The sequence below is a fragment of the Microtus oregoni genome, unplaced genomic scaffold (assembly GCF_018167655.1).
Source record: "Microtus oregoni isolate MIOR12 unplaced genomic scaffold, Mior012 000025F_ref0000491, whole genome shotgun sequence".
Taxonomy (NCBI): Eukaryota; Metazoa; Chordata; class Mammalia; order Rodentia; family Cricetidae; genus Microtus; species Microtus oregoni.
The window spans coordinates 13,729,314-13,756,645 of NW_024543084.1; the positions used below are offsets into that span (position 1 = coordinate 13,729,314).

The 27,332-nt window shown below is 51.8% G+C and overlaps 1 protein-coding gene across 3 annotated transcripts; it reads left to right on the forward strand.

Moving 5' to 3' along the window:
- Window positions 1-12,980: 12,980 nt before the first annotated feature.
- On the forward strand, window positions 12,981-25,997 carry Cercam (cerebral endothelial cell adhesion molecule). 3 transcript variants are annotated; one of them, XM_041675181.1, is made up of 13 exons: window positions 12,981-13,187; window positions 14,945-15,055; window positions 15,181-15,298; window positions 16,255-16,389; window positions 16,495-16,699; window positions 18,910-19,029; window positions 19,311-19,387; window positions 19,462-19,568; window positions 21,009-21,141; window positions 22,718-22,845; window positions 22,983-23,186; window positions 23,781-24,033; window positions 24,260-25,997. In XM_041675181.1, exons 1-12 carry the CDS (start codon window positions 13,105-13,107, stop codon window positions 24,031-24,033), a joined length of 1,674 nt encoding a protein of 557 aa, XP_041531115.1. In that variant the 5' UTR covers window positions 12,981-13,104; the 3' UTR covers window positions 24,260-25,997. The 3 variants fall into 3 exon arrangements, with proteins under 3 accessions (XP_041531115.1, XP_041531114.1, XP_041531113.1); XM_041675180.1 differs by lacking the exon at window positions 12,981-13,187 and adding an exon at window positions 13,261-13,579 and having other exon boundaries at window positions 22,983-23,032; XM_041675179.1 differs by lacking the exon at window positions 12,981-13,187 and adding an exon at window positions 13,267-13,579.
- The last annotated feature ends 1,335 nt before the right edge of the window (window positions 25,998-27,332 follow it).

Sequence of the window (27,332 nt, forward strand, 5' to 3'; positions counted from 1 at the left end):
CCTACTTCCCAAGAACTGGGATTAAAGGGGTACCAGCCCACTCTTTTGTTTGACTGGCATAATAACAGACTCACAGTTAACATTCTAAAAGTAGCTGAGATACAGTGACCCATGCCTATAATGGAATCAAGAGTTCAAGGCTAGCCTTGGCTATATACAGTAGTGCTTAAGGCTAAACTGCTAAACTGGCTGCATCATAGACCCTGTCCATAAATAACTTGCAGAATGGGTAGCTGTTCATTCCGGATGAATGGCGGTCCTGGGGTTGGGGCGCTCTGGAGGGTGTTAGTGTTGCTGTCACTCTGCCACCTTTGCATGGAGTCAGGCAAGCGGGAGGAGAAGTGGAGTCTGAACCACACTTCGGGTCTCCTTCCTTTCTGTCAGGGGCCAGACAACCCCTGCTGCTGTCGGGGTCACTGCAGTTTCCGGAGTTTCTCCCGGAGCAGATCCCTTTGCTCTTGGTGTCCAGCCATCACCCCTCACGTTGTATTCAGCAGCCAACCACTTCATGGAAAGGAAAGCAAACGGCATGTCATGATGTCCCAGGGGTGCCCAGTGTGGGGTGCGATGTGCTGGCCCATGGGTCCTGGTCTGAAGGGTTCCCTCTACTGCTTCAAGGCACTGTTCTGAGACCATCATTGAAGTTCACCCAATGGGCACTACACAGACCCACAGCCTAAAGCTGGTGCCACAAATCTTTAAGTGACCTTTTCGTGTTGCCTCTATTTCCTGGCCTCCACAGGGATAAGGGGGAATGGGGTATGTGTGTGTGTCATTGTGTCCAGTCCCCTGCATCTGGGTGTCCACCCAGGCCAACCTCTGCTCACAGACAAGAATCAATCCAGATTTTAAAGGCACCTGCTCGGAGGGTGGAATTCCCCCTGGGGATAATCAAATATTTATTTATTCATGGCCTTCTGTTGGGAGGGGAGGCCCTTCTACCCCAGCTCAGCAGAAGCCAGCTGCCTCCTTACTCCTTCCCACTGGGGAAGTCAGGGGCGCAGCGGCCTGGCCCTGGGCAGGTCACTCCCCGTCTTTCATCCTCAGTTGGTCAACTTTAGAGCAGGGTTCATGACACACCGCTTTGTGAGGTTGACTGGGGTTCAAACGATCAGAGGGGGTGGAATCCAGGAAGGACTTAGTAAGCTGGTGGCTGGCACCTAGGGATTGCAGGGGCAAGCCTCCTCTCTCCACCACCGATGTCTTTGCAGACTGAATCTCACTGTGTTGCGCAGGCTGATCTCCAACTCTTGCAGCTCAGGGCCTTGTGTAGCCTCAGCCTCTTCAGTAGATGGAGCTCCTCCAGGGGTCCATCCCCAACCTGGCCATGGCCATAATGAAACCCTCCTGCCACGAGGACAAAGCCTCCTGCTCTCGGTGGTGTTGCTTATTTGGCGTCTTTATTACAGATGGGGAAACTGAGGCCTGGAGTGGTAAAGGACCTACTCAGGGTTACTAAGTGTTTTATGGGAGAGTAAGAAGTGATTCTCAAAACTGCTTCTTTCCTAGTTGTACTACTGTCTCTCCTCCATCCCTCTGCCTCAAGTCCTCCCCAGGTGTGTCCATGTCTGGCACAGTGAGAGCCTGGGCAGAACCTGGGAGAGACGTGAAGAGAGCCTGGCAGTGGAACAGGCTCTGAGGCCAGCTCGTTCTCAGTTCTCAGCCTCAGCTCTTTGTCTGAGGCTTTGTGATGGTAAGTGCTGCTCCTAAATCAGGTCTGTGACACTGTTATTGTTGCCCAGGGCGCAAAGAGTCTAAACTTTTCCCCTGAGGTCAAGAATGTGGCCAGTCCCCAAGCAGTCCAGAGCCAGGCCTGGGTGGCTGGGGGTGGGGCTGGGGCCTCACCCCGAGCTGGGGCGCGATGTGTGGAGGGGAGGGGGTCAGGAGGAACAAAACGCTTTGAAATGCCTCCTCTCCATCACTGCCAACATTGTCTGCTGCCCGCGGGGGGCCTGGCACTGCCTCGCCGGGGCTCCGGCCCCCAGCCCTGGCCAGGCCTGGCCCAGCATCGGAAAATGGACAGAAGGTTATTGTCCCTTCCCGCAGCCCTTTGTCTGCCCCAGTTCCAGATGTCTAGGCTGGGACCAGGGAACTGACCCATGGTGGGCAGGGAGGAGGGGACAAAGGGGGAGAACACGGGTCACTGCATCCTGAGGAGTCGTTCCCAGACCCTGATATCCCACCCAGCCACAGCCAAGTCACCTTCTGGGCCATTTTAGTCTTGGGATTGTCCCTATTCCTTGGCCCTCACCCCAGACCAGGTTCCGGTCTCTGGAGGAAAGGCACAGGGGGTACAGTTAGAACAGGAGGCCTTGGGAGACCCAGAGGCAGGCTGAACCCCTCTACCCAGGTAACTGCCATGACCTTTTGCCTGCTTTTCTGTGTAGGGGACTCCTGAGCCACTAATGACGGAGCTCTACCTACAAGCTCCCCTCTGAACCTGGAGGCACCCATGGTGGAAGGGTGTCTCTGTCCCTTACTGATCGTGCTCAGTAGTCTTACTGACAAGAGAGGACATTTCCCAGCAATTCTCAGTTGGGTTGTGGGCAGACCATTACACCTGCATGGTGAAACCAGGGTCAGTTATTCTCGTCTCCGTTTTCCAGCTCTGGAGACAAAAAGGCTGAGAGGGAGCCGCTAACCCCAAGCCAGGCAGCCAGGAGCGGCCGGCGAGGCTGGGATCCTCGCCCAGGCTGACCACAGCCACCAGGAGGAGGAATCACTAATAAATACTTGGAAGGTGCCTTGGCCCCGCTCTTCATCTGGGACTAGTGGTGTTAACTCTATCTGTTGGTTTTCCCATTTCACAGATGGGGCTCCCGAGCCCAGACCTAGGAGAGAGGGTTCAGGGGAACTTAAGTAGCTCAGAGGGCCGGTCTACAGTCACCAGTGCTGAGCAGCATCCACCCAGCTCTTGGTAACTGAGGCGCTTCACAGCGTGGGTTTCCTACTTTTCTCTTAGGTAAATACTCCCCCATGTCACAAAGTTGTCAAAAAGCCGTCAAATGAGTTGTGAAGGCACTTAATTAAATCCTGGTGGCTTCAAGGCTAACAGGGGGACAGCTATTGTTATAATTATTCTCAATTGGTAACATTCATCCCTTTGAACCTCACTTGGGTTATCTGGGGACAAAGCTCTGGAGAGGGGCATGGTAGTTGTTGAGGGGGTTGGCCACAGTCATACTTAGCCTTCTCAGGGTCTCTAGAAGTCTCTGCTAAGTCTGGAAAATGCAGAAAGCTGGGAGGCAGATGCTGCTGCCTGGACCCGAGGAGTTAACCACTCCCAGGTCCTGGCCCAGTAGGGCTGCCACGCTGCAACCTAGAAACGATTTTAGCAGAGGAGCCAGGGCTACTTTCTGATGGGCAAAACAGCTGGCTTCTTAGGGAAAACTTCTGGCCTAGTCCCAGCATCCTAAGAGCAGAGGCAGAACCTCAGAGGACAGAACCACATCTGGGGGTCCTCAAAGAGGAAGGCATAATCAAGAGGGAGAGGGTGGTTCTTTGGAGCATGTGGGTGTCTGGTGGATACCCCGGAGACAAGGGGTGTGGACCAATTTCTACTGCAGAAGCCAGAGTATGCTAAGTTTAAACAGACTGGGCAAGAGTATCTCCAGTTGGGATCTGGGGTCTTAATCTTCCCTCAAGCAGGACAAATGAAGGACAGGGGAGCCTAAAGTGGACCTCTGGCTTGGAACCAGAGGTGAGAATGGTGCCCGGGCAGCTCACCTGGTCAATTGAACTGCACCCAGAACCAAGGACTGGGTGAAGGCTCTTCCTCTGGCCAGGATCGTGGGCTTCTGTGACCACAGAGCAGGACAGGGTCCCAGAGCCTCCAACCCAAGAGACGGGAAGCTGACAGCTGGTAAGAGCTCCATCCAAACATCCTCTTTGCTTCGAGTGCCCATCCCCAGCCTACCTGATTGCCAGGCTGTGAGAACTTGCAGCCTGGAGCCCCGACTACCCCTGCGCTTGGCAGGGAAGCAATACTTGGGACCAGGATAGACAGGTTGGGTAGAATAGGCTGAGGGTTATAGTGGCATGAGGCTAGACTCCATCTGAGCTGTTTACCTCCAAGTCCCTTAACTCTTGTGACCAAGGGGTCTTCTCTAGCTTGCCTTCCTGACCCTCCAGAGTTAACCCCTTCCAATCTGAGTGCATCAGCTTTTGGCTGGTACGCTTTTCTGGTATCACCTTTTCTCCCTGGAAAAGGACTTGCCAGTGATCACCAAACCTTGGTTCCCAGTGGGATGTGGACCATAGGGGAAGGGGACAGTTCTTCCAGGGTCTCCGGTTCAGGATATCCAACTGAAGCCCTGGGGTACTGGCGCCACCACATGGTTCTGTGCAGAACTACAGTGGCTGAGGGGCTCAAGAATGCCGAGGGCTAGAAACCCTGAGAGCAGCCCTTGCATCTGGTCTCCATCCTACTTAGCCAGCTGGATACCGCAGTAACTGTTTTCCAGGCTCTGAGCAGTACCCAACAGAACCCAGAGCTCAGGGCTCAGCGTACAGTTCCAAGCTGTATACAACAGCAGTTCCAAGCTCAGCCTGAGCCGGAATTACCTGGAATTTTATAACGGATGATTTGGGGGGGGGGGGCGCAGGTCAGTGGTAGACTCTAGCATGGATCTCTAGGTTTGACCCCCAGAACCCTAAGAAAAAGGCCAGTCATGGTAGTAAAAACCTGTAATACCACAACTCATGAGTCTAAGGCAGAAGGGTCAGGTGCTCCTGGCCATTCTTGAGTCCATAGTGAGACTGTCTCCAGAAAGGAGGGGAAAATGGTAAAAAAGAAATAGTTCATTTGATTCCACTCCTAGACTTCAGACTTCCTAGGCATGGGGATGGGGTTGATATTTGCTTTTCTCTTTTTCTAATAAGGTAGGGTCTTGATATGAAGACGGGATGGTGCGTGCTGTGTAGCACATGCTGGCCTGAAACACCCAGTCCTCCTGCTTTCGCCTTAAGTTGGCTAAGATTACAGACCCACACCGCAAATCCTAGCTTTTGTATTTGATGGAAGGGAGGGGAATGGATGGCTGACACAGGGTTTTACTGCTTAGTCCTGACTGGCCTTGAACTTGTGACACTCTTTCTTCATCAGGCCTCCTGACTGCTGGGATTACAAGCATGAGCTGTCCTGCCTCGTTAGCCTTTGCACAGGTGAGGCCTAAGATACTGGACCAAGGACCACTGTAACTTCAAAACCTCTATGAACTTAGCCCATGCCACTTTTAAGAATACATCTCATAGCTGGGCATGGTAGTACTTTAATCCCAGAACTTGGGAGGCAAAGGCAAGCAGATCTCTGAGTTCAAGGACAGACTGTTCTACAGAGTTCCAGGACAGCCAGGACTGTTGCACAGAGAAACCTTGTCTTGAATAAACAAAAACCAAAACAAGAATACATCTCACTGCTGTGTATGGACACATGCCTTTAATCCCAGTACTTGGGTGTCAGGAGCAGGTGAATCTCTGGGAATTGAAGTCCAGCCTGGTCTACATGGTGAGTTCCAGGCCACTCAGAGTTACATAATGGGATCCTGCCTCAACCTCTCATCACCAAAATAATGTATCTCATGGTATTTTTAGGGTCCAAAAAGGTACAAGGGTGTGGATTGACACTTGGTGATCTCAAAATAAAGTCAGAAGCATGCTCAGTTTTCCTATTTGGCCTGATTTTTTTTCAGCCTGCCCCAGCCAAGCCCATTGCAAAGGCTACCCTTGTTCCTCAGTCTCCCACATCCAATGCACGAGGTCAGTGGGATTCACCTCATCTCACGACTGTTCACCAGACTCTTTTCCCTGTGCTAGGAACCCTATGTCTGCCATCTAAGCTGTAGCCAGAGCAAGGAAATTTCGGTGCTAGGAACCCCATGTCTGCTGTCTAAACTGCAGCCAGAACAAAGAAATTGTGTTTGTTTGATTTTGGTTTTTGGAGACAGGGTTTCTCTCTATAGTCCTGACTGTCCTGGAACTTGCTCTGCAGACCAGACTGGTCTTGAACTCACAGAGATCACCTGCCTCTGCCCCCACAAGCAGAGTGCTGGGATTAAAGGCATGTGCCACCACCTGACTTGCTTTTTGAGACAAGAATTCACTTTATAGCCCCTAATCAGAATATATATATATATACTTTTTTAAACAGATTGATTTATTAATTATGTATAAAGGGTTCTTTCTGCATGTATCCTTGCATGTCAGAAGAGGGCATGAGATCTCATTACAGATGGTTGTGAACCACCATCTAGTTGCTGGGAACTGAACTCAGAACCTCTGAAAGAGCAGTCAGTGCTCTTAACCTCTGAGCCATCTCTCCAGCCCACTTTTCTTTCTTTCTTTCTTTCTTTCTTCCTTCCTTCCTTCCTTTCTGTCTTTCCTTCTTTCCTTCTTTTCTTTCTTTTTTTTTTTCTTTTAATACAGGATCTCTCTACATAGCTCTGGCTGGCCTGGACTTCACTATGTAGATCAGGCTGGTCTGAAACTCACAGAGATCTGCCTCCCAAATGTTGGGATTAAAGGAGGCATGCACCATTCCTACCTGTTTTGTTTTTGTTATTTTTAAAGAATCTCATTGTGTGCGAGCGTGTGTGTGTGTGTGTGTGTGTGTGTGTGCGCGCGTGTAAGATGTGGAGTTCAAGGGACAGTTGTGCCTGTTACTCCTCTACTTCTAGTATAGGTATCCTGGGAATCCAGTTCAGGTGTCAGGCTTGGCACCATGCACCTTTACCTGCTAAGCCATCTCCTCCAACCTTGTTTTTGTCTTCTTTGGTAGAGTGCCACTGTGTGGACCAGGCTGGCTTCACCCTTGCAACCCTTCTCCCGCCTCTGCTTTTGGAGTGCTGGAATTACAAGCATGCAAGTGTGTGTCACCATGCCTAGTTTTTCTCTTTTCTTTTTTTAAAAATATTTGTTTGTTCTGTGATGTTCTGTCTGCATGTGTGTCTGCAGGCCAGAAGAGGGCGCCAGATCCCTCTCTAGATGGTTGTGAGCCACCGAATGGGTCCTGGAAATTGAACTCAGTACCTCTAGAAGAGCAGCCAGTGCTCTTAACCACCGAGTTGTCTCTCCAGCCCCTCTTTCTTCTTTTTTTAAACACAAGGTCTCATGTTGCCTAGGCTGACTTGGAACTTCTTATGTTGCCAAGGACTCCTTATGTTGCCATGGACTCCTTCCTGATCCTGTTGTCTCCATGTGTGAGATATCTGCCCACCCCCAGACTGGAGATGGATGCCAGGGCCTTAGGAGCATACTCTACCATTGAGTTACAGATCAACCTCCCTGCTCCCCTTCTTCGTTCTCTTCTTCCCTCCCTTTTTCTTTGGATACAATTTCACACTGTAACCCAGGCTATTAGACTTTCCTCAAACTCATTATGTAGCCCAGGCTAGCCTCAGACTCTTGTCTCAACCTCCCACGTTTTAGGGTTGTGGGTTTGAGACAGCATCTCTGGCTCAGAATGATTTTTTTTAATTTAATTATTTTTATTTTATGTAGCATTGTACCCACTTTTATATTTGTATATCTTGTGGGGTGCCCTCTGGAGCCCGAAGATGGCAAGAGATAGCCCTGGATTTGTGAGTGTGTGTGTGTAGCCTTATCTATCCTGGAACTAGACCAGGCTGGCCTTGAACTCACAGAGATACACCTACCTCTGCTTCCAGAGTGCTGGCAGAAGCTAGGCAAACTCTTTGTCTAGCCATTGTTTTTTTTAATGTATTCTTTATTACATTTATTGATTGATCATGTGTATGAACACGCATCCCCATGCAGGTATGGGAGGCCAAGGGACATCTTTTAGGATTTGACTCTGCCCTTTCGCCGTGTGGGTCCTGGGATCAAACTTAGGTTGTTATGCTTGGTGGCGAGCCCCTTCGCCCACTGAGCTGTCTCAGCAGCCCCAGCCATCTGACCCCGTGTTGGACTTTCTAGGTTCCAGAACCGTGAGCAAAACAAAATTCTGGAGCCGGACAAGGTGGAGCTCTAGGCTTGCGCTGTTGTTTGGGTGTTTGTTTTGAGACAGGATTTTGCTTCACTTTATTACGGGTATTGTGGCGCAGGCTGGCCTTGAAGAGCCCTCTGATCTTGCCTCCCAAGGGCCGGGGTGATAGGCAGCCACTGTCACAGCAGCAGGCATTTTATTTTATTTTATTTTATTTTAAGTGTGTGCCACCACTGCCCAGTTTTTTTTTAATTTTTTATATTATTTATTATGTATACAATATTCTGTTAGTGTGTATGCCTGCAGGCCAGAAGAGGGCACCAGACCTCATTACAGGTGGTTATGAGCCACCATGTGGTTGCTGGGAATTGAACTCAGGACCTTTGGAAGAGCAGGCAATGCTCTTAACTGCTGAGCCATCTCTCCAGCCCCCAGCAGCAGGCATTTTTAGAGAGGGCTTTGGGCAGGGATCAGTTCCGGAGAGAAGGACTGGTCACAGTGGTGATGAGAGGTGTGGTGTCCGGGTGAGTGGAGCAATGAGCTGCAGGAGGGTGGCCATGTGCAGGAGACACAGCCAGCCAGGGACAGAGACACTTGAGGGGCCGCTTCCAGGGACTAGGCACACAGAGGTGCCCTTCCCTAGAGGGGCAGAAATATTAGGTTTGGCGGAAGACTGGAGTTCTATTTTGGGAAGGTGGAATTTGGATATAAGTGGGGAGCAGGAGGGTTGGGGTCCAGAAAGAGGGTGTGGCTCTCGCCATCAGCTGCTGGACGGCTGCTGACCCTCTTGGACCAGCTCCTTTGGAAGAGGAGGAGTGTGCTTGGGGGAGTGGCTGGAGAATGCTGGTCCTGCTAGAACAGCCTTGTTGTGGGTCAAGTAGTGAATAGAAAGATTTTTTCCATTCTCGAGGGAGAGACACGGGGCTGCTGCAGACGCCTCACGGACATCTCGCTGTGTTCTCATTTTAAGTTGGGAGAGATTAAAGTCGCTTGGAATTTGGAAGGAAGATTGGAGAAGAGGTTGTGGATACAGGAAAGGATGGTATGGAGGTTGGGACTTCTGTTGGGAGGAGGGGGAACCTCTTTCACTGTAAAAGACAACAGAAGCTGGCTTGGGGGAAAGGAGGGGAAACTCTGAGGGTTGTAAACGAGAGTTGGCTTGGGACTCCTTGATCAGGGTCAGAGTCAAGGGCATTTGATGGAGCAGGGAAGACAGGGAAGAAAGGAAGACGGAGGCAGGGGCACAGGAACACAGGGTTGCAGAGCTGGGCGGGGCCTGGATGAGGGTGGAAACTGGGAGTTTGCTGAACTTGAGAACTTTTCTAAGCAGGAGTGATGGGAAAGTTGTGGGGAATAGAAGTGACAAGCTGGAGGGCTGGTGGCATGGGGAGGGCACCGGGAGGGCGCAGAGGGAGGAAGCAGCTGGAACTGTCAGCGTGCTAGAGAAGAGAAGACTCTAGGCCTGGGACGCTCCACAAGCTCCCTCCTGAGTCCCTTTGGGCTATTATGACAAAATATAGCCTAGGTTACTGGTGAGCAGGAGAAATGTGATTTTATTTGTTTACTTTCCCCGGGGGCCTTCCTTTTTTCCTCCTCCTTCTTTTACTTCCTCTCTTCTTTTCTTTCAATATATTTACCTATTTCTCTGTGTGAAAGATATATGTATGTATTTGTGTCTTCCTTGATTTCTCTCTGTCTTTGTTTGTTTGAGACAGGGTTTCTCTGTGTAACTCTGACTGTCCTGGGAACTCCCTCTGTAGACCAGGCTAGCCTCGAACTCACAGAGTTCTGCCTGCCTCTGCCTCCCAGGTGCTGGAATTAAAGGCGTACATAGCTATTATTTTTAATTTGTGTGTGTGTGTGTATGTGCACACGAATGCTAGAGTGCCTTGAGCAGCCAGACATAGGAGGATCTTGGGTTCACAGGCATCCTGCAGCTACATAGCAAGACCAGCTTGGGTCAGGCATGGTGTCCCATGTCTATAGTCCTGACACTCAGGCTGGTCTCAGGAAAACAAAACACAGAGGACTTGGGGGAGGGTGGGGTGGTGACTCTGTTGGTAAAATGCCTGCCTGACCATTCCAGAACTCAGGTAAAAATTGGGCACAGGGGCACATGCATGTACCCAGATTGGGGTTCAGGAGGATCTCTAGCCTGAGTGTCAGGATTATAGACATGGGACACCATGCCTGACCCAAGCTGGTCTCGCTATGTAGCTGCAGGATGCCTGTGAACCCAGGATCCTCCTGCTCTGGCTGCCCAGCTCTAAGATGAAGTATGCGCCACGGTGCCTAGCTCAAGGAAGTTTTTGCTCACAGTTTTGGAGATGGGGGGGGGGGGGGCGGATCTAAGAACAAGGTCCAGAAGATCCGGTGTTTGGTGAGGGCCTGTTCCTCACAGATATCACCTTGCGGTTTGAGGACCTCTCTTGGGTCTTCTTTATTTTGGGGAGAGAGAGAGAAAAAAAGCCAGGCAGTGGTGGCACATGTCTTTAATCCCAGCAGAGAAAGGTGGATCTCTTAGTTTGAGACCAGCCACAGAAACCCTGTCTTGAAAAAAAGGAAAAAGAAAGAAAGAAGAAAGAAAAAAACTGTGTTTATGTGTGTGACTATTTTGCCGGCTGGTGTGCTTATGTACCATATGAGTGTCTGGTAGAGGCGAGAAGAGGGTGTCAGACCCCCTGGAGCTGGAGTTAGAGATGGCTGTAAGCCTCCGTGTGAGTGCTGGGAATGCAGGTTCTCTGCGAAAATAGTCAGTGCTTTTAACTGTTGAGCCATTTCTTCAACCCCACTTTTGATGTTGTTTTGTTTTGTTTGTTTTTCTTTTTTTTTTTAAATGTTTATTTTATTTATTTATTATGTATACAATATTCTGTCTGTGTGTATGCCTGCAGGCCAGAAGAGGGCACCAGACCCCATTACAGATGGGTGTGAGCCACCATGTGGTTGCTGGGAATTGAACTCAGGACCTTTGGAAGAGCAGGCAATGCTCTTAACCTCTGAGCCATCTCTCCAGCCCCATTGTTTGTTTTTCAAAACAGGGTTTCTCTGTGTAGTAATTCTGGCTGTCCAGGAACTCACTCTGTAGCCCAGACATCCTATCTGCCTCTGTCTTCCAAGTGCTGTGATTAAAGGTATGTGCCATTCACCCCTGCCCCGCCCCATCTCTTCAGCCACATTGTTTATTGAATAATTTTGAGATGAGGTCTTACCATAGGCTGGCCATCCTCCTGCCTCAGGCTCTTAAGTGCTGGAATTGCAAGTGTGACCCACCAGTCTCAGCCCTTCCCTCTTCCTTCTCCTCCTCCTCCTCTTCCTCCTCTTCTTCTTTTTTTTTTTAAAGATTTATTTATTTATTTATTATGTATACAGTGTTCTGTCTGCATGTATGCCTGCAGGCCAGAAGAGGGCACCAGATTTCATTACAGATGGTTGTGAACCACCATGCTGTTGCTGGGAATTGAACTCAAGACCTCTGGAAGAGCAGTCAGTGCTCTTAACCTCTAAGCCATCTCTCCAGCCCCCTCCTCTTCTTTTTTTTTTTAAATATTTATTTATTTATTATGTATACAGTATTCTATCTGTGTGTATGCCTGCAGGCCAGAAGAGGGCACAAGACCTCATTACAGATGGTTGTGAGCCACCATGTGGTTGCTGGGAATTGAACTCAGGACCTTTGGAAGAGCAGGCAATGCTCTTAACCACTGAGCCATCTCTCCAGCCCCCCCTCCTCTTCTTTTTTGAGACAGGGTTTCTCTGCAGCTTTGGAGTCTGTCCTGGAACTCACTCTGTAGGCCAAGCTGGCCTCAGACTCACAGAGATCTGCCTGTCTCTGCCTCCAGAGTGCTGGGATTAAAGGTGTGTGCCACCACTGCCTGGCCCCTCATTTTTTTTTAGATCTATCTATGTGTCTGTCTATTTATTTATTTGTTTATTATGTGCCTGCACACCAGAAGAGGGTGCCAGATCTCATTATATATGGTTGCGAGCCACTGTGTTGTTGCTGGAAATTGAACTCAGAACCTCAGCAAGGGCAACCAAAGAACAGTCAGTGCTCTTAACTTCTGAGCCATCTCTCCAGTCTCTCCTCTTTTCCTAGTCCCATGGTTCTGTTGACTAGATCTTTTGAGTGTGTGTGGGGCACACTCTGACCGCATCACTTCTGCACTAATACATGGGCAGAGGCTCTACATGTGTAGATGGGATAGCTTTATGGAGAATCTTCACTGGGGACTGGGAATGCCTCTGCCAGGGACTGACAAGCAAGAGGGAGGAGGTTTCCAGGGGTCCTTCTCATTGCAGGACCATTGGCCCGAAAATAGCCCACCAGGTGACCAGAGCTAGGCTAGAGATCTGACTCCAGGGTTCAACCCCCAGGATGCAGTTCGTCACCAGGTAAACCTTTCTTTACTGAACCTACTCCTTCCCGTCCGGTCAGTATAGGTAGTGTGCACCAGCTTCGTGTGTGCCTTCCCTTCCCTAAAGCCAGAACAGGCAGAAGGGGAACCCTGGGAAACAGACACGCAAGTGGAGCGAAGGTGAATATAAAGGTCTCTCAACCTGGCTCAGACTCTGTGTGTATGTGTGTGTGTGGGGGATCCTCAAATGCATTCTTTCTCAAGAACCCCTAGCAAACCCTCATGTTAGGTGTTATCAATTAGGTTTTACCTGTGAAGATGGGGAGACTCAGGGAAAGGCTGGTGACAGATGCCTAGTTGGAACTTTAGGAGTCCTTATCCCCACCCCGACCCTTTCACCCCGACAGATACAGAGGAGGCTGTATCTCCTATTTTGGAGTGGGGCTGGGTCACCATCAGGGGTTCTGTGGTGCTCTCCAAGTCCTACACTCAATCTGAGTGGGCTTTGCTTACTTTAAGGGCGGAGCTTGGAAGGTGATGAGAAGACGCGCCCAGATCAGCGGCACCCGGTCCCCGCCCCAAGCCGGGGCTTGCTCTCCAGCTCATCGCGTCATCTGGAGGGTATGTGGAGTTCCCGCATGGGGCCGCCAGAGGGCGCCGCAGACAGAGCAGGGGTCGGGGAAGTCGGGGCTCCCCGCGAAGCCGGCAGCCTCGTGGGTCCACCGCTGAGGGTCAGGGAGCCAGGATTCCGGGGTGCCCGAACACCAGGAGTGAGATGAACGTCCAGGGTGCGACGGGTCCACCATGGTCCCCCGATCCTCCCTGGCTTGTCGTCGCCTTTTGAGGTCCACACAGAGAGGGCAACCCTGGGGACGCGACTGGAACAGGTGTCTGACCCTGGACATCTAGAGCCCAGGCTGAAAAAGAGGATAGTGGAGCTTGCAGGCGCCCGCCAGGGGCATAGGGGCCCCCCCACTGCTGTGGCCACGCCCCTCAAAGACCCCGCCTCCATGCCCCGCCCGTCCCGCCCCCTCCCTGCCGCGCGGTGGGAGACCCGGGGGCCTCCGCAGCAACCCAGTCCCGCCATGAGCCTGAGCATTGCCTCGCTCCTACCTCTGCTGTTTCTGCTGGGACCACGGCTCCAGGCTGCGGGTGTCACAGAGCCAACGCTGCCCACTGTGGTCCTTGCTATCCTGGCCCGCAATGCCGAGCACTCTCTGCCCCACTACCTGGGCGCACTGGAGCGCCTGGACTACCCCCGGGCCAGGCTGGCCCTCTGGTGAGAGATCCATGGGTGGGCATATCTGGGCATCAAGTCCCAGGATCCAGGACAGCCTTTGACCGGGAGGCCTCGTAGCTCCTGCCCAGACACCACCCGGGCAAGCTCCTCCCTCCCAGACATGCCCGTAGGGCCTCAAGCCCTTCAGCGGGGTCCCTAAGCTGTCGGGGGGAGGGGGCCGGGGGGGGGGGGCAAGGGCAGACCTCTGAGGACGCGGGTCGGCTCAAGGACATCCACCCCTCCTTTGGGCCTCCTGCTCATCCCTGGCTTACCCTGGGTTAAGGTTAGGCCTGTCCTTTCTGACCCAGCCCTTGGAGCTCACACTGCATCTCAGTGGGGGACCTATGGTCAACTTGATTCGGAGTAGAACAAGCAGGAGCCTTGGAACAAGGATCGGTCAGACTGGAGTTTTCTAGAGAGCAGGTGGAGGGAGCCCTCAGCTCCAGGCTGCATGCTGGGTAGGGGCATCAGGCTGAGACCCTTCCCCAGTGGTACTGCCTCTCTCTCCAGGTAGAGGGACTGGTGGGTTCCTGGTGGGGCTACGGTCCCATAGGCCGCTGGGCACAGAGGTTACAGCAGCCTGTCTGTGAAAGTCTAAACAGGGAGGAGCCCAAGCCGAGGCTGGAGATAACTGCTCCTCAGAGCACACCAAAGTTGGGCTGGGGTGGAGCTGTGGCCCGGGGAGCTGCCCACAATCACCACAGTTTGGGAGTTAGTTCCCACCCTTGTAGGACTTGACACGTAGTTAGTCTTCACTTGTGGGGAACTGGCTTAAAGGGGCAGTATCGCCTAAAATCTGGGCTCCTGACTAAGTGTCCCACCTCTGTTATGTGAGTCCCTTCCCCAACAGAGGGAAAACTGTGTTCCATGGTAACAGAGCACGGGCCTCCAGCATTTTCCTGGGTTACTCAGAGCGTGGTGTCGCCCTCAGCACCACTCAGGGTAGAGAAACTGTTTTGTTTGACTCGGAGATGGAAAGGGCCTGGCTTGTGGTGCCAAGAAGACAGAAGGCAATGAGGGGACGTAGCAGGTGCAGTCTCAAGGTCAAGTGCGTCTTTCACAGGGCATCAGGCTGAGGCTGTGGCTCAGTGGTCGGGGTGCTCGCTGTGTACAAGTCCCTAGGTTCAATCCCAGCACAATGCCCAAAATTAGAAGGGAGGATGTGAAGCACTGAGAGGGGCAGAACTTGCCCGAGGTCACACAGCGCATCTCCGGCCCCCCTCCACTGCAGTATGCCTCTCCTCCACAGCTCTCAAGATAGATCAGACTTGGGGGTGTCCAAGGGCACTTCAAAGGCAAGTACACCTCGGGGTTCCGGCCCTTCGGTGGCCGTGGTCTCTCAGTCTTCCTGTCCTGTGCCCTCAGGTGTGCCACAGATCACAACGTGGACAACACCACAGCGATGCTGCGGGAGTGGTTGGCTGCTGTGGGCGGCGACTACGCGGCTATCGTCTGGAAGCCTGAGGAGGAGGCCAGGTGACCCGAGGGCAAGGGTTCTGGAGACTATAGAAAGCAGCTGTTACCAGTGTCAGCCAGTCCCCAGAACAGGTTGTCCACTGCCCTGCAGAGGAGAATGTCTCACCTCTTTGCCCCCTCCCCAGGTCCTACCCAGATGAACAGAGCCCCAAGCACTGGACCAGAGAAAGACATCAGTTTGTGATGGAGCTGAAGCAGGAAGCCCTGACCTTTGCCAGGGCCTGGGGAGCTGACTACATCCTGGTGAGGAGGCCTGGCCTGGGATTAGGTAGGAGCGGGAGGTACCAGTAACCCCGACGGAAGTCTTGGTTATGACCAAACCCCAGGCTGGATTATGAGCGGAGACCCTGCAGTTAAGCTCATACTGGGACATACCTTAGTTGATGTGCTGTGCCTAGCCTGAATCCCAGGACTAGAGCACAGAGTAGATTTTTAAAAATTATTTATTTTTGTTTTATTTATGTATTTATTTATTTGCTTTTTCAAGACAGTTTTTTTTTCTGTGTAGCTCTTGCTGTCCTGGAACTCACTTTGTAACTGGTCTCAAACTCAAATATCTGCCTGCCTCTGCCTCCTGAGTGCTGGGAGTAAAGGCGTGAGCCACCACTGCTCTGGGTTTATTTTTGTTTTCTGTCAGCCTGTACATCTGTGCAGCTTGTGCATGCAGTGCCCAGAGAGGCCAGAAGAGGGCATCAGATCCCCTGGAAATGGAGCCACACTCAGTAGTGAGCCACCATATGGTTGATGGAAGAGCCCAGGACTTTTCCCCTCAGAGCAGTTCTGTGGGTCTCCTCTAGGCTAGATCTCAGATAAGCTTCTCAGAGCCACTCCCTGGTCTACTCAGTGATAATGTCTCAGCTCGGCCTCTTGTCAGAAGCGGACTGTGTTGGTTAGGTCTCCCCACACCAATTACTTGTATCCTGTGTGTATGTGTGTAAATGCACACGCATTATGGTATGTGGACGCCAGGGACAGCTTTCAGAGTTGGCTCCTTCCTTCTACCATGTGGCTTTGAGGCCAAAGTCAGGTCGTCAGGCTTGGCAGCAAGTGCCTTACCTCTCCAGCCACCTCTCTGGCCGCCGTCAGAGCCATCTGTGGGCACAGGCGCCTCGAGCCACTCTAAGGAATTCCCACTCAGTGAGCTCTTTGGTCCTGAAGCTCAGGATTTTTTCTTCCTGTGACATCTTCCTTTCCCAAAGTTCGCAGACACAGACAACATTCTCACCAACAACCAGACTCTGCGGCTTCTCACAGCACGGCAGTTGCCGGTGGTGGCCCCAATGCTGGACTCCCAGACCTATTACTCCAACTTCTGGTGCGGGATCACACCCCAGGTGAGGATGGGAGGACTCCGAGAGCACAGATTCTGAGGCTTCAGGGCCTTTGGGCCTGGATAGGCCTGGGCCTCAGCCCCAAACCTGCCTTTCGCCTTTCTTCAGGGCTACTATCGCCGCACAGCTGAATACTTCCCTACCAAGAACCGCCAGCGCCAGGGCTGCTTCCGGGTCCCTATGGTCCACTCTACCTTCCTGGTGTCCTTGAAGACTGAAGAAACAGCCCAGCTGGCCTTCTACCCACCTCATCCCAACTACACTTGGCCTTTTGACGACATCATTGTCTTTGCCTATGCCTGCCAGGCTGCTGGTGAGGACCGGGCCTCCTCGAGCCTTGCTTGGAGGCCCCTGGGGTTTTGCACCCTGTTTAGCATACCATTTTCCACCCCACATTTCGTCCTGTCAAGTCCTGTTGGTTCTTTGGGCCCTAACCTGTCTTATGTCTCTTGCCCAGCAGAGGAGACAGGCTCTGGCTGTTCCTGTCTGGGCAGTCAGTTACTGCTTCACCGGGCAGGTGCCTGTGGAGCATCCACTGGTGATGTGTGGCAGTCAGGCAGAGGACTTCACAAACCAGTATCCAGTCATGACTGACAAGGAGGCCTTGATTACATGTGTGCTGACAGCTCAGGCCAGAGTGAATTTAGTCAGAGAAGACCTCAGGAAGGAAGGAAACTCTTGGGCTGGCATCCAAAGTCTGGGTAGGCAGTAATAAGGCAAACAGCAAGTACCCTTAGCTTCTGAGCCATCTCTCACACATGCTCAGTCGAGTTGTTTTGTCCAAAGGTTTATCATTTATTATTTATTTATCTATTTACTTATTTATTTATTTATTTGTGTGTGTTTTTTTTTCCAAGACAAGGGCTCACTATGTATCGCTGACTGTCCTGGACTCATTCTGTAGACCAGGCTGGCCTTGAACTCAGAAATCCACCTGCCTCTGCATCCCAAGTGCTAGGATTAAAGGCGTGCACCATTATACCTGGCATTATTATTATTATTATTATTATTTTGGTTTTTCGAGACAGGGTTTCTCTGTGGTTTTGGAGCCTGTCCTGGAACTAGCTCTTGTAGACCAGGCTGGTCTCGAACTCAGAGAGATCCGCCTGCCTCTGCCTCCCGAGTGCTGGGATTAAAGGCGTGTGCCACCACCGCCCGGCCATTATTATTTATTTTTATGCTATGTGCATGAATGTTTGCCTGTCTGCGTGTATGTATGTGTACCTCATGGATGCAGTGCCATGGGAGGCCAGAAGAGGGAATCAGACACCATGGACTGGATTTAAAGGTAGTTGTGAACTAAGTAAGGTCTTCTGCAGGAGCAGCAAGTGCTTTTCATTGCTGAGCCATCTCTCCCTCACCCCATAATAATAATAACAATTATTGTTGTTGTTGTTTTTTTAAAAAAACTTTTTTTATTTACCTTTATTATGTTCGTTGGTGTGAAGGTGTCAGATCTCATGAAACTGCATTTTCAGACAGTTGTGAGCTGCCATGTGGGTGCTGGGAATCAAACCCGGGTCCTCTGGAAGAGCAGTCAGTGCTCTTAACCGCTGAGCCATCTCTCCAGCCCCCTGTTGTTTGTTTTTTCGAGACAGTGTTTCTCTGTGTAGCTTTGGAGCATGTCCTGGAACTCACTCTGTAGACCAGGCTAGCCTCAAACTCACATAGGTCTGCCTGCTTCTGCCTCCTAAATGCTGGATTAAAGGTGTGCACCACCACCTGGCCTGTAATTATTTTTAAGAGGAAAGTTACTTAGAAAGGAAGTGTTTAGGTATGTGTGGGATAAATCCAATTCCAAGAAATTTGGCCCAGCACTCCAGATCTCCGTGAGTCAAGGTCATCCTAGGCTACATGAGGAGTTCCAGGATAGTTAAGGCTACAAAGTGAGACCCTGTCTCCATCTGCCCTCCCCCTACCAAAAATACCCCAAGAATCCCAAGGAAGAGCTGAGGATAAGATTAAGGCAGTGATGCTGGACACCGTGCTTGAGAAGGCTGCAGCACTGGGGTTTGAACTCAGACCGAGGCTGACTTGTAGCTAGGACTCTGACTGTCTGGTGTTGGGGAAACTGTACTGGGGGTCAGGAAGGGTTAGAGGTGTCTATCAAGCCCCAGAGCAAGCAGTGTCCTTAGGGTGCTGGTGAATCAGAAGGGGTGTTGATTGTTTTGCCCCCGAGGTGTTGGAGAAGTCTGCAGTGTGTAGACAAGTAAGACTAGAACTACTGGAGATGTGGCCTGGTGCCCTCATCAGTGTGGCAAAACTGAGTCCCAGACAAGACTTGGGGCCAGGTGGTGGTGGCGCATGCTTTTAATCCCAGCACTCGGGAGGCAGAGGCAGGTGGATCTCTGTGAGTTAGAGGCCAGCTTGGTCTACAGAACAAGGTTCAGGAAAGCCAGAACTGTTACACAGAGAAACCCTGTCTCAAAAAACAAAAACAAACAAACAAAAAGATTTGGGTCACTGGTGGTGTCTCCTGACAGACTCACCCCAACGCCAGCACTCAGGGGAGCCTTTCTGCAGGGGTCTCAGTGCACGTGTGCAATGACCATCGCTACGGGTACATGAACGTGGCAGTGAAGCCCCACGAGGGGCTGGAGGAAGAGAAGACCAACTTCATCCATCTGATTCTGGAAGCACTGGGTGAGGCTGGGGCCCCTTCCTTCCCACAGTGCTCCTTGTCTAGGTGTAGATTTAAGCGTGTCTGGGTGCCTGCCTTGCTTTGAACTCGTGTCATGACAGTGAGCGAGTCCCTTTCCCTGTGGCACCTCAGTCTTCTGATCTGTAGAATGGGGTAGCAGCTCAGGGAGCCCATCCTGTTAGGTGTTCTGCTGGAGTGATAGGAGTGAAGCTGGGGCTCTGTCTGTGACCAGAAGCCAGTAGGGACTCATGCCTGGGGTCGGGGCTGTTGTTTCCTTTTACAGTGGATGGACCCCCTATGCTGGCCTCAGCTCATGTGTCTCAGCCCCCAAAGAAGCCCAACAAGATGGGATTTGATGAAGTATGTCCCCAGTCTATCGGGTTGGGGTCGGGTGAATGAGCTACCCTCTCTAGACTTACCTCTGCTTCCTCTAGGTCTTTGTCATCAGCCTGGCCCGCAGACCCCAGCGCCGGGCTCGGATGCTGACCTCTCTCTGGGAGATGGAGATCTCTGCTCAGGTAGTAGATGCTGTGGATGGCAGGTGAGGCTCCCACGGATGGGTCTCAGGGACCATAAAACCCACCTGAGATCCTAGGAGTGGGCAAACAGAACAGTTGCATGAACATCCTAAACATCCAGGAGGTAGCCACATGGGGCCTGGGGCCTGCTGTCTCAGGAGTTGCCAGCACAGGCCGGCAGGATGAGATGTCCTCCCGCAGTCCACCCGAAGGCAGTGAGAGGGCTCCAGGGCCTGGGTTGAGGCCTGTCACGTACTGGCTGTATGAACCCTCTCAAGCTGGCCCATCTGTCAGCCTCTTACAAAAGATGTACCTCAACATGCTTGGTTCTTGTGGTCCAGTGAGACACTTAGGCAGGATCCAGCACCTAGAAAGTACCCCAGAGGGCGGGTGGCCAGTCTCAGGGATGTTCTAGAGTTAGGCCCCTGAGGGGCCGGAGTGTGGAGTGTGCAAGAAGTGCGGCAGTGTTCCCCAGGGATCCAGAGGCCACGTTATTGCTACCAGGGTCACATGGTCCATATGCCAGCAGCTGTTTGCTTCAAACCCCCAGGTCCTTTTTGTTCACATGTATAAAAAGTATTTTATGTATATAAATAATACATAATACACAATTTTACATAAATAACATGCTTTGATCATATTTCTCCATTATTCTTTTGAGGTTTATTTAGAAATTTTTTAAGTGGCACACATGTGCCATGGTGTTCCTGTGGCGGTCAGAGGACAAGTTTTGGGAGCCATCCTCTCCTTCCACTGTGGGACCAGGGGACTGAATTCACATTCTCAGGATTTCAGGTCAAACACTGTGTCCCACTGAACCATCTCACTGGTCCTTGGCTTGGTTTTTTCGAGACAGGGTCTTGGAGCTGAGTTTGGTCTTGAACTTATTGTATAAATGAGGATGGCATTAAATCCCTGACCCTTCTGCTTCTACCTCCCAAGAGCTGGACTTACACAGGTGCATCAGGAGTTGCTTTATTCTGTCTGTGTATGCACCTCGCTCCTTCCCTCCTTCCCACTCAATATAGGATCTTGCACAGACCTGACTGGCCTGGAATTCACTGTGTAGACCAGGCTTGGCCTCAGGTCCACAAGGATCTGCCTGCCTCTGTCTCCCAAGCTCTAAGATTACAGGCCTGCACCATTATACCTGGCTGTCTTGTGGGATGTCTGTCCTTTCCTGGACCTTGGTGCAGGAATTCTCTAGCAGGTTGTCCACTCGTCCTGGGCTGCCTCCCCCTGTACAGATTCCAAAGTCCCCTCTCCTGAGGCTTCCTTACGGAGGCTAGAGTTCTAGGTTAGAGGCTGAATCCAGACCATGACAGCTTCCAGCCACACGGAGTTACAAAGCTGGATCCTCCCCTACAGCAGGCTCCTGTGTGATTCCAACACCTATAGGGAGGCCCCTCTGGATGGGGGCTCTGCTTGGCACGTGTCACCCCACTTATGCTTGTGTCTCGTAGGACACTCAACAGCAGCATCCTTAAGCACCTGGGTGTGGACCTGCTCCCTGGCTACCAGGACCCTTACTCGGGCCGCACACTGACCAAGGGTGAGGTGGGCTGCTTCCTCAGCCACTACTCCATCTGGGAAGAGGTGAGGATACTTGCCCTCTGGCGCATGCCCTTCAGGGACAGCAGAGAGACTGGCTGTCTTAGTCATTGCTGCGTGTCAGGCACACAGGTGGTTGAGCCACTGTGTGAATAAATGCACCCAGAAAAAAGGCTCACTGGACCTTCTTTGTGGTCAACGCTTCCCTGGCACCCCCGAGAGGTGACCTTATTCATTCTATCGTCTCTGGCGAGCACTGGCTGTTCCCTAAAAGGGACTCTTGTCTGGTAACACAGGGGACAAGTAAACCGTGTCTGTCTCATTCCTACAAGGGAGAGACCCTATGGGTGGGGAGATGGCTCAGTGGTAGAATGCTTGCTGGGGAAACAGGAGGACCAGAACACAGATCCAGGTTCGGTGAGTGACTCTGCCTCAAAAATTATGGCAGGTGCTACCTTTAATCCCAGTACCCGGGAGGCAGAGGCAGGTGAATCTCTGTGAGTTTGAGGCCAGCCTGGTCTACAGAGCAAGTTCTAGGACAGCCAAGGCTACACAGAGAAACCCTGTCTCAAAAATTGAAAAGGGGGGGGCTGGAGAGATGGCTCAGTGGTCAAGAGGACTAACTGCTCTTCCAGAGGGCCCGGGTTCAATTCCTAGCAACCACATGGCAGTTCACAACTGTCTGTACCTCTAGTTCCAGGGGATCTGACACCTTCACACCAATACACATAAAATAAATTAAAAAAAAAAAGATGTCATGCCATAGAGAAAGACACCCTGACATTGACCCTGGTCTCCAAATGTAAGCACGGACGCACATAAAAGGAAGGAAACAAGCTGGGTCTCAGAAATCAGGAGAGGCTCAAGGCTGCATTTGGTGGAAGCGGTGCAGGTGGTTCTGTCAGTCTGCCTTGCCTTGGGGTCAGGGAAGGCAGGGAGAAAGAAGAGCCTTCCAGGCCGTACACTCAGGTACATGCTAGGCTTCAGTCTCTGGCTGGGGCAGCAGCATTGAGAACTGGAGGGCACTGGGTCCCCGAGGGTGCCCCCTCCAGGAGGCAGTGTGCATAAACCTTGTTTTTCTTCCGTTGCCGGGGAGTGTGTGGTCTTGTTTCTGTTTGCCATCTGTGAGCAGACTGAAAGAATGACCCAGTTGGCTTTCTACCCAGATGGTTTCACATTCTTTCCACATTTTCCATAGTTACAAAAGTAGCTTTTCTTGGTGATTGTAGGGGCTGGAATCTCTTACACTCCCTACCCACCCAGCTTCAGGTGACAAACAGAGCATGCATGGATGCACCTGTGCTTCTCCGAGGCTGAGCAATGGCACAGGTTCCTGGGAGAGCGTAGTTTTCAGTAACTGTAGCCAAAAGTCATGACTGTCACCATGAATCTCCTGTCAGCTACACCAGGGTGTGGGAACTCAAGGGTCTTGAATGTCAGAGCAAGAGGAATTCAGTCCCCACCAGTGGGAGCTCCAGCAGGCTTTGGGGTAGCTACATGATATTGCCAGGGCTTGGTATGTGGCACTTAGCCAAGAGGGGTGTGCTGGCCTGAGTCCAGGCAGGTAGGAACAGGGCAGCTCAGATCTGCAGAGTTTTCTCCCCTGTCATGTGTCCCACAGGTGGTTGTAAGGGGCCTGGCCAGGGTTGTGGTGTTTGAGGATGACGTCCGCTTTGAGGACAACTTCCGGAGGCGGCTGGAACAGCTGATGGAGGACGTGGTGACCCAGAAGCTTTCGTGGGACCTGATGTAGGCAGACTCTGGGGTCTGCTTCTGCTGGGATCCTAGCTAGCACTTCCCACATAGCCTGGCCTTAGCATACCTGTGGGAGGGCCAGGATACCCCAGGCTCTATAGTGACCCTGTCACCCTCGGTGTCGTTTGCAGCTACCTTGGCCGGAAGCAGGTGAACCCTGAGGAGGAGGTGGCCGTGGAGGGTATGCCAGGTCTGGTGGTGGCTGGGTACTCCTACTGGACATTAGCGTACACCTTGAGCCTGTCAGGCGCTCGCAAACTGTTAGCCTCCCGGCCTCTGCAACGCATGCTGCCTGTGGATGAGTTCCTGCCCATCATGTTTGATCAACACCCAAAGTGAGAACTGGGTGGGGAAGGGCAGGGTCATTCTAGCCAGGGGCCCACTACAGAAAACCCTCACTAGGCAGCTGAAGAGAGGGAAATGGTCAAGGTTCACCCATGTGGCCTTGGTGAACCCACTCAAAAGTTGCCCAGGTACCAGGCCCAGCTAGATGTGAACACTGTGCTGTCCATTCTCATGTGGGTTCTATTTTTAGATTTATTTTTAATTTTGAATTATGTGCATCTGTGTGTGGGTATGTGTATATGAGCGAAGGTGTCCAAGGAGGCCAGAAGAGTGCACAGATCCCCCTACAGTTGGACTTACAGGCAGTTGAGAGCCACTTGTGTGGGTGCTGGAGCCCTGAACAAGCAGTGAACACTCTTACAGGCTGAGCCATCTCTCCAGCCCCTGTGCATGTGGTTTTCAATCCTATGGCTCAATACTGAGCCTCAGTGCCCTCATCATGGGGTATTAACGAGTAGCCGTGAGGACTAACGGGGCAGGGCAGAGGTAGAGCAGACAGCTAAGGCCCCAGCTCCGGATGAGCATCACAGGGTCTAGGAGGAGAGTTGCTCCAGTCCACCTAAGCTTTCTTCTCTCACCCACAGTGACCAGTACAAGGCATACTTCTGGCCTCGGGACCTCCAAGCCTTCTCAGCCCGGCCTCTGCTTGCCTCCCCCACCCACTATGCGGGAGATGCTGAGTGGCTCAGTGACACAGAGACATCTTCCCCCTGGGATGATGACAGTGGCCACCTCATTAGCTGGACTGGCTCTCAGAAGACTCTCCGCAGCTCCCACCTGCACCTGGCTGGCAGCAGTGGATATAGCCTCCATCCTCACCCCAGGGATGAGCTCTAGGTGAGGCTGGGCCTGGAAGAGGACCAGTCCATGGTCCCTTTCTTTCCACCTTAGCTCCCTGCTTCTCTTCCCTCCTCCTCCTCCTCCACCCCCATCTCTTGAGCTCTTCCTCTTGATTTCTCTAGCTTTGTCTCCATCTGTCTTGTGTTTGTCTGTCTGTCTGCCTCTCTCCACAGCTGTTGGTGTCTCTGTCTGACTCTCTCTTGTTCCCTTCTTGCCCCCTCAGCCTCTAGTCGACAAGGTCCGAGTTGGAACTCCAAAGGAGCAACAAGAACAGAGAGGAGTCTCAGCAGAAGCCTGACTGTTCTCTTGGGCTCCACCATCTTCCACTTCTGGAGCCTCCCAGGTTGGGAAAGCTACTCTGAGATAGTCCATCCCCTGAATGTCAGAACGAGAAGACAAGACTCAGACTCTTGATTCCACACACAGATTTGGAGCCCAGTGGGCTCAGGAACAGGGAGGCCCCAGCCTTCGGGTTTCAAGCTGGCCAGACCCTAGAATCCTGACTCCTGCCCTCTCTGAGGACTCAGCTGCTGGAGCTACCTTGCCTCCATCTACCTCCACCTCAGCCCCGTCCCTGGCTTCACATCTGGGGCTCACGAGCACCCTTCTCCCTGGCTGGCAGAAAGTGCGGGAAGGCGGGAGGCACACCTGGTGCCTGGCACACAGTAGGCCTTCAATAAAAGTCCTCTGCATTGGCACTTTATACTTCACTAACAGCTGTGAGCCTCTCTGCATCTCACCAGGCCCAGGCAGGAGATCCCTGAGTTAGAGACAGAGAGTGAGGGCAGAGGAAGAGTGCTAAAGTTGGCAGGTGCTTGCTTCCTGGCTGGGCATCCATGTCACCTTTGGTAGGTGGAGGTATAGCTTCTGAGCAGAATGGGCACTCACGGCACCCTCAGCCTTTGCTCATCAGCTTGGGCCCGGTCAAGGTCCAGCCAGAGGTTACCCCCACTCCTGCCTTTTGGATTTCTGCTCTGTGACTGCAATCCTTGTGTCCATAAGGAGCCCAGTACTGTGCTGGGGAGATCCCGGTTCTCTTCGGGACCTAAGGAATAGACCCACCAGAAGGCACCAGCTGGCAGGGTGCTTGCCTTGTGGGCCAGGTTCTTTCCTTCTTCTGAACCCACAATGGAGAAGGGAGGATGGGGAATTTAGAGTCAATCCAGCCGAGGCAGCAGAGATGTTATAGGCTACTCCACATGCTGCACCCTTCTGCTTGGGAAGTGGGGTACTCCCCTTCCACTAGTCACAAAGGAACAGGTCTCCGGGCGAACCAGCCTTCAGGCGCTTGTCCTTAGCTGACTGTAAGATCGAGGGGAAGGAGACTCCTTGTCTTGATCATGGCTGCCTTAGCTCCTACCAACACAAACGGTTCTCTCCTTCAGAGGCGTCCTTTTCCCACCTGTCTTCCATGTTCCTTTGGACGTGAGTTATATGAGTGCCCTGTCGTGGCAGAGTCCACTGGTACCCCCTGAGGTTGGGCTCTCAGCGGGTTCTGTCCTTGGGTGAGGACCTGCCTTGGCTCCGAGGACTCTCAGAGCTGAGGGTGAGATGCTCTTTTGAGGGTGAAAACCGTTACCTCTGGGTGGCTGTGATCAGGAGCAAGTAACATTTCATTCATTCTGCGGAATTTGATGAACTCGGGGACTGAGATGGGACACTAAGGATTCGGCAGTAAATGGGACAGACAGGAAGGAGTTGGCAGGTGCCTGGCTGTGGAGCCCTGTCCAGTGCTGAAGACAAAAAAAAAAAAAAAAAAAAAAAAAAAAAAAACAACTACAAACCACTGAAAGCCCGACAGCGGGGCTTGGGAAATGCCTCAGCAGTCAAGAGCACGGGCTGCTCATCCAGAGGACCTAGGTTCATTTCCCAGCCCCACTTGGCAGCTCACTACTGTCTGTAACTCCACTTCCAGGAGATCCAACTCCTTTCTCTGGCCTTCTTGTACCTGCACTAGTATGTATGCACACACACATAAATATTTAGAAGATAATAAATCTTACAAAACAAAAGTAAGTCGGGGTGGTGATATTCTTGGACAGCAGAGGCAGGAAGATCTCAAGTTTGAGGTCAGCCTAGTTCTCATACCCAGACCTAAGGATTTGTGTTTTTATTTTTTTGTTTTCAAAGCAGAGTTTCTCCACGTAGCACTGGCTGTTCTGAAACTCACTATGTAGACCAGGCTGGCCTCTGCCTCTTGAGTGCCGGGATTAAAGGCATGCGCCATCACACCTAACTGATTTGTGTTTTTAAGAAGTTCCCTAGTGCGGCTGATGCTGTTAGATCATGGACCACACTCAGATTATAGTACCATCACTGAGTTCAGCATCTATCCAAGGCTAAAGGGCAGTGAGGGGGCAGCTCAGAGAGTCCAAGAAGGCCAAACCTTGAGGACCTGGGAGAGTTTCTTCCAGACTCTCCATCAAGTCTGGAAAGCACCAGAAGACAAAGCCAGACCCACTCCCTTCGTAGCACTGATTCCCTCTCCCCAGGTCAAGGCTGTGGCAGTTGCGTCAGCGCTCTGGAGCAGGTGTTCCTGCATGGAAACAGCCTAATCAGGCCCTTGGGTAAATGGAGAGACCTCAGCCAAGGGGACTATAATAGATATCCCTCAGTACAGAGTTTTGTGGCTGGGGCCAGGGACTGGAGCCTTCAAAACTCCCTGGAATTCACAGAAAAGGAAGGAATATATAGGAATATTTAGGTAGCTGTAGGATGATAGTTTTCCTCTTGGCCCTAAACTTTGAATATGAGTTTTATTTTACTTTATTTTTTTCAAGACAGGGTTTCTCTAGTAGCCCTGGCTGTCCTGGAACTTGCTCTGTAGACAGGCTGGCCTCCAACTCACAGAAATCCTCCTGCTTCCTGAGTGCTGGGATTAAAGATGGCCACACTGGCACTGCCTGGCCTTTACAGGAGTTTTGACCTGAAGCTCACCAGAACCTGTTTGGTGCCAGGCTCTGCAGGACAGGAAGATGTGGTTCTTGCTCAAGAGAGCATCCAGCATAGGTAGTGATGAATCTATATGTAGGTTCGTGGCATGTATGCTGGACCCACACACAGAAGGGAACTGAGAACTCCTCCTTTCAGGCTGACCCACAGGTGACTGCAGGGAGGAGGGAGCAATCAGAAGGCTTCTACCGATGCATGGTGTCTTAGTCAATGTTCTGTTGCAGTTTTGTTTTTCTCTATGAAAATAAGGAACTTAACCCATGTAGCCACCACCAGAGACAGACGCCCTGGCCCTGGAACCTTGCTGAGAATTTGCTTTGGAGGTGGAGTCTTACTGTGCAGCA

Bases quoted from the DNA above. Each gene is read 5' to 3' on its own strand.
- Cercam (XM_041675179.1), top strand. From the start codon at position 13,311: ATGCCCCGCCCGTCCCGCCCCCTCCCTGCCGCGCGGTGGGAGACCCGG. The intron at 16,700-18,909 runs GTGAGGACCGGG...GCCTTTCTGCAG, and splicing joins CTATGCCTGCCAGGCTGCTG to GGGTCTCAGTGCACGTGTGC. The intron at 19,569-21,008 runs GTGAGGCTCCCA...TGTGTCTCGTAG, and splicing joins GTAGATGCTGTGGATGGCAG to GACACTCAACAGCAGCATCC.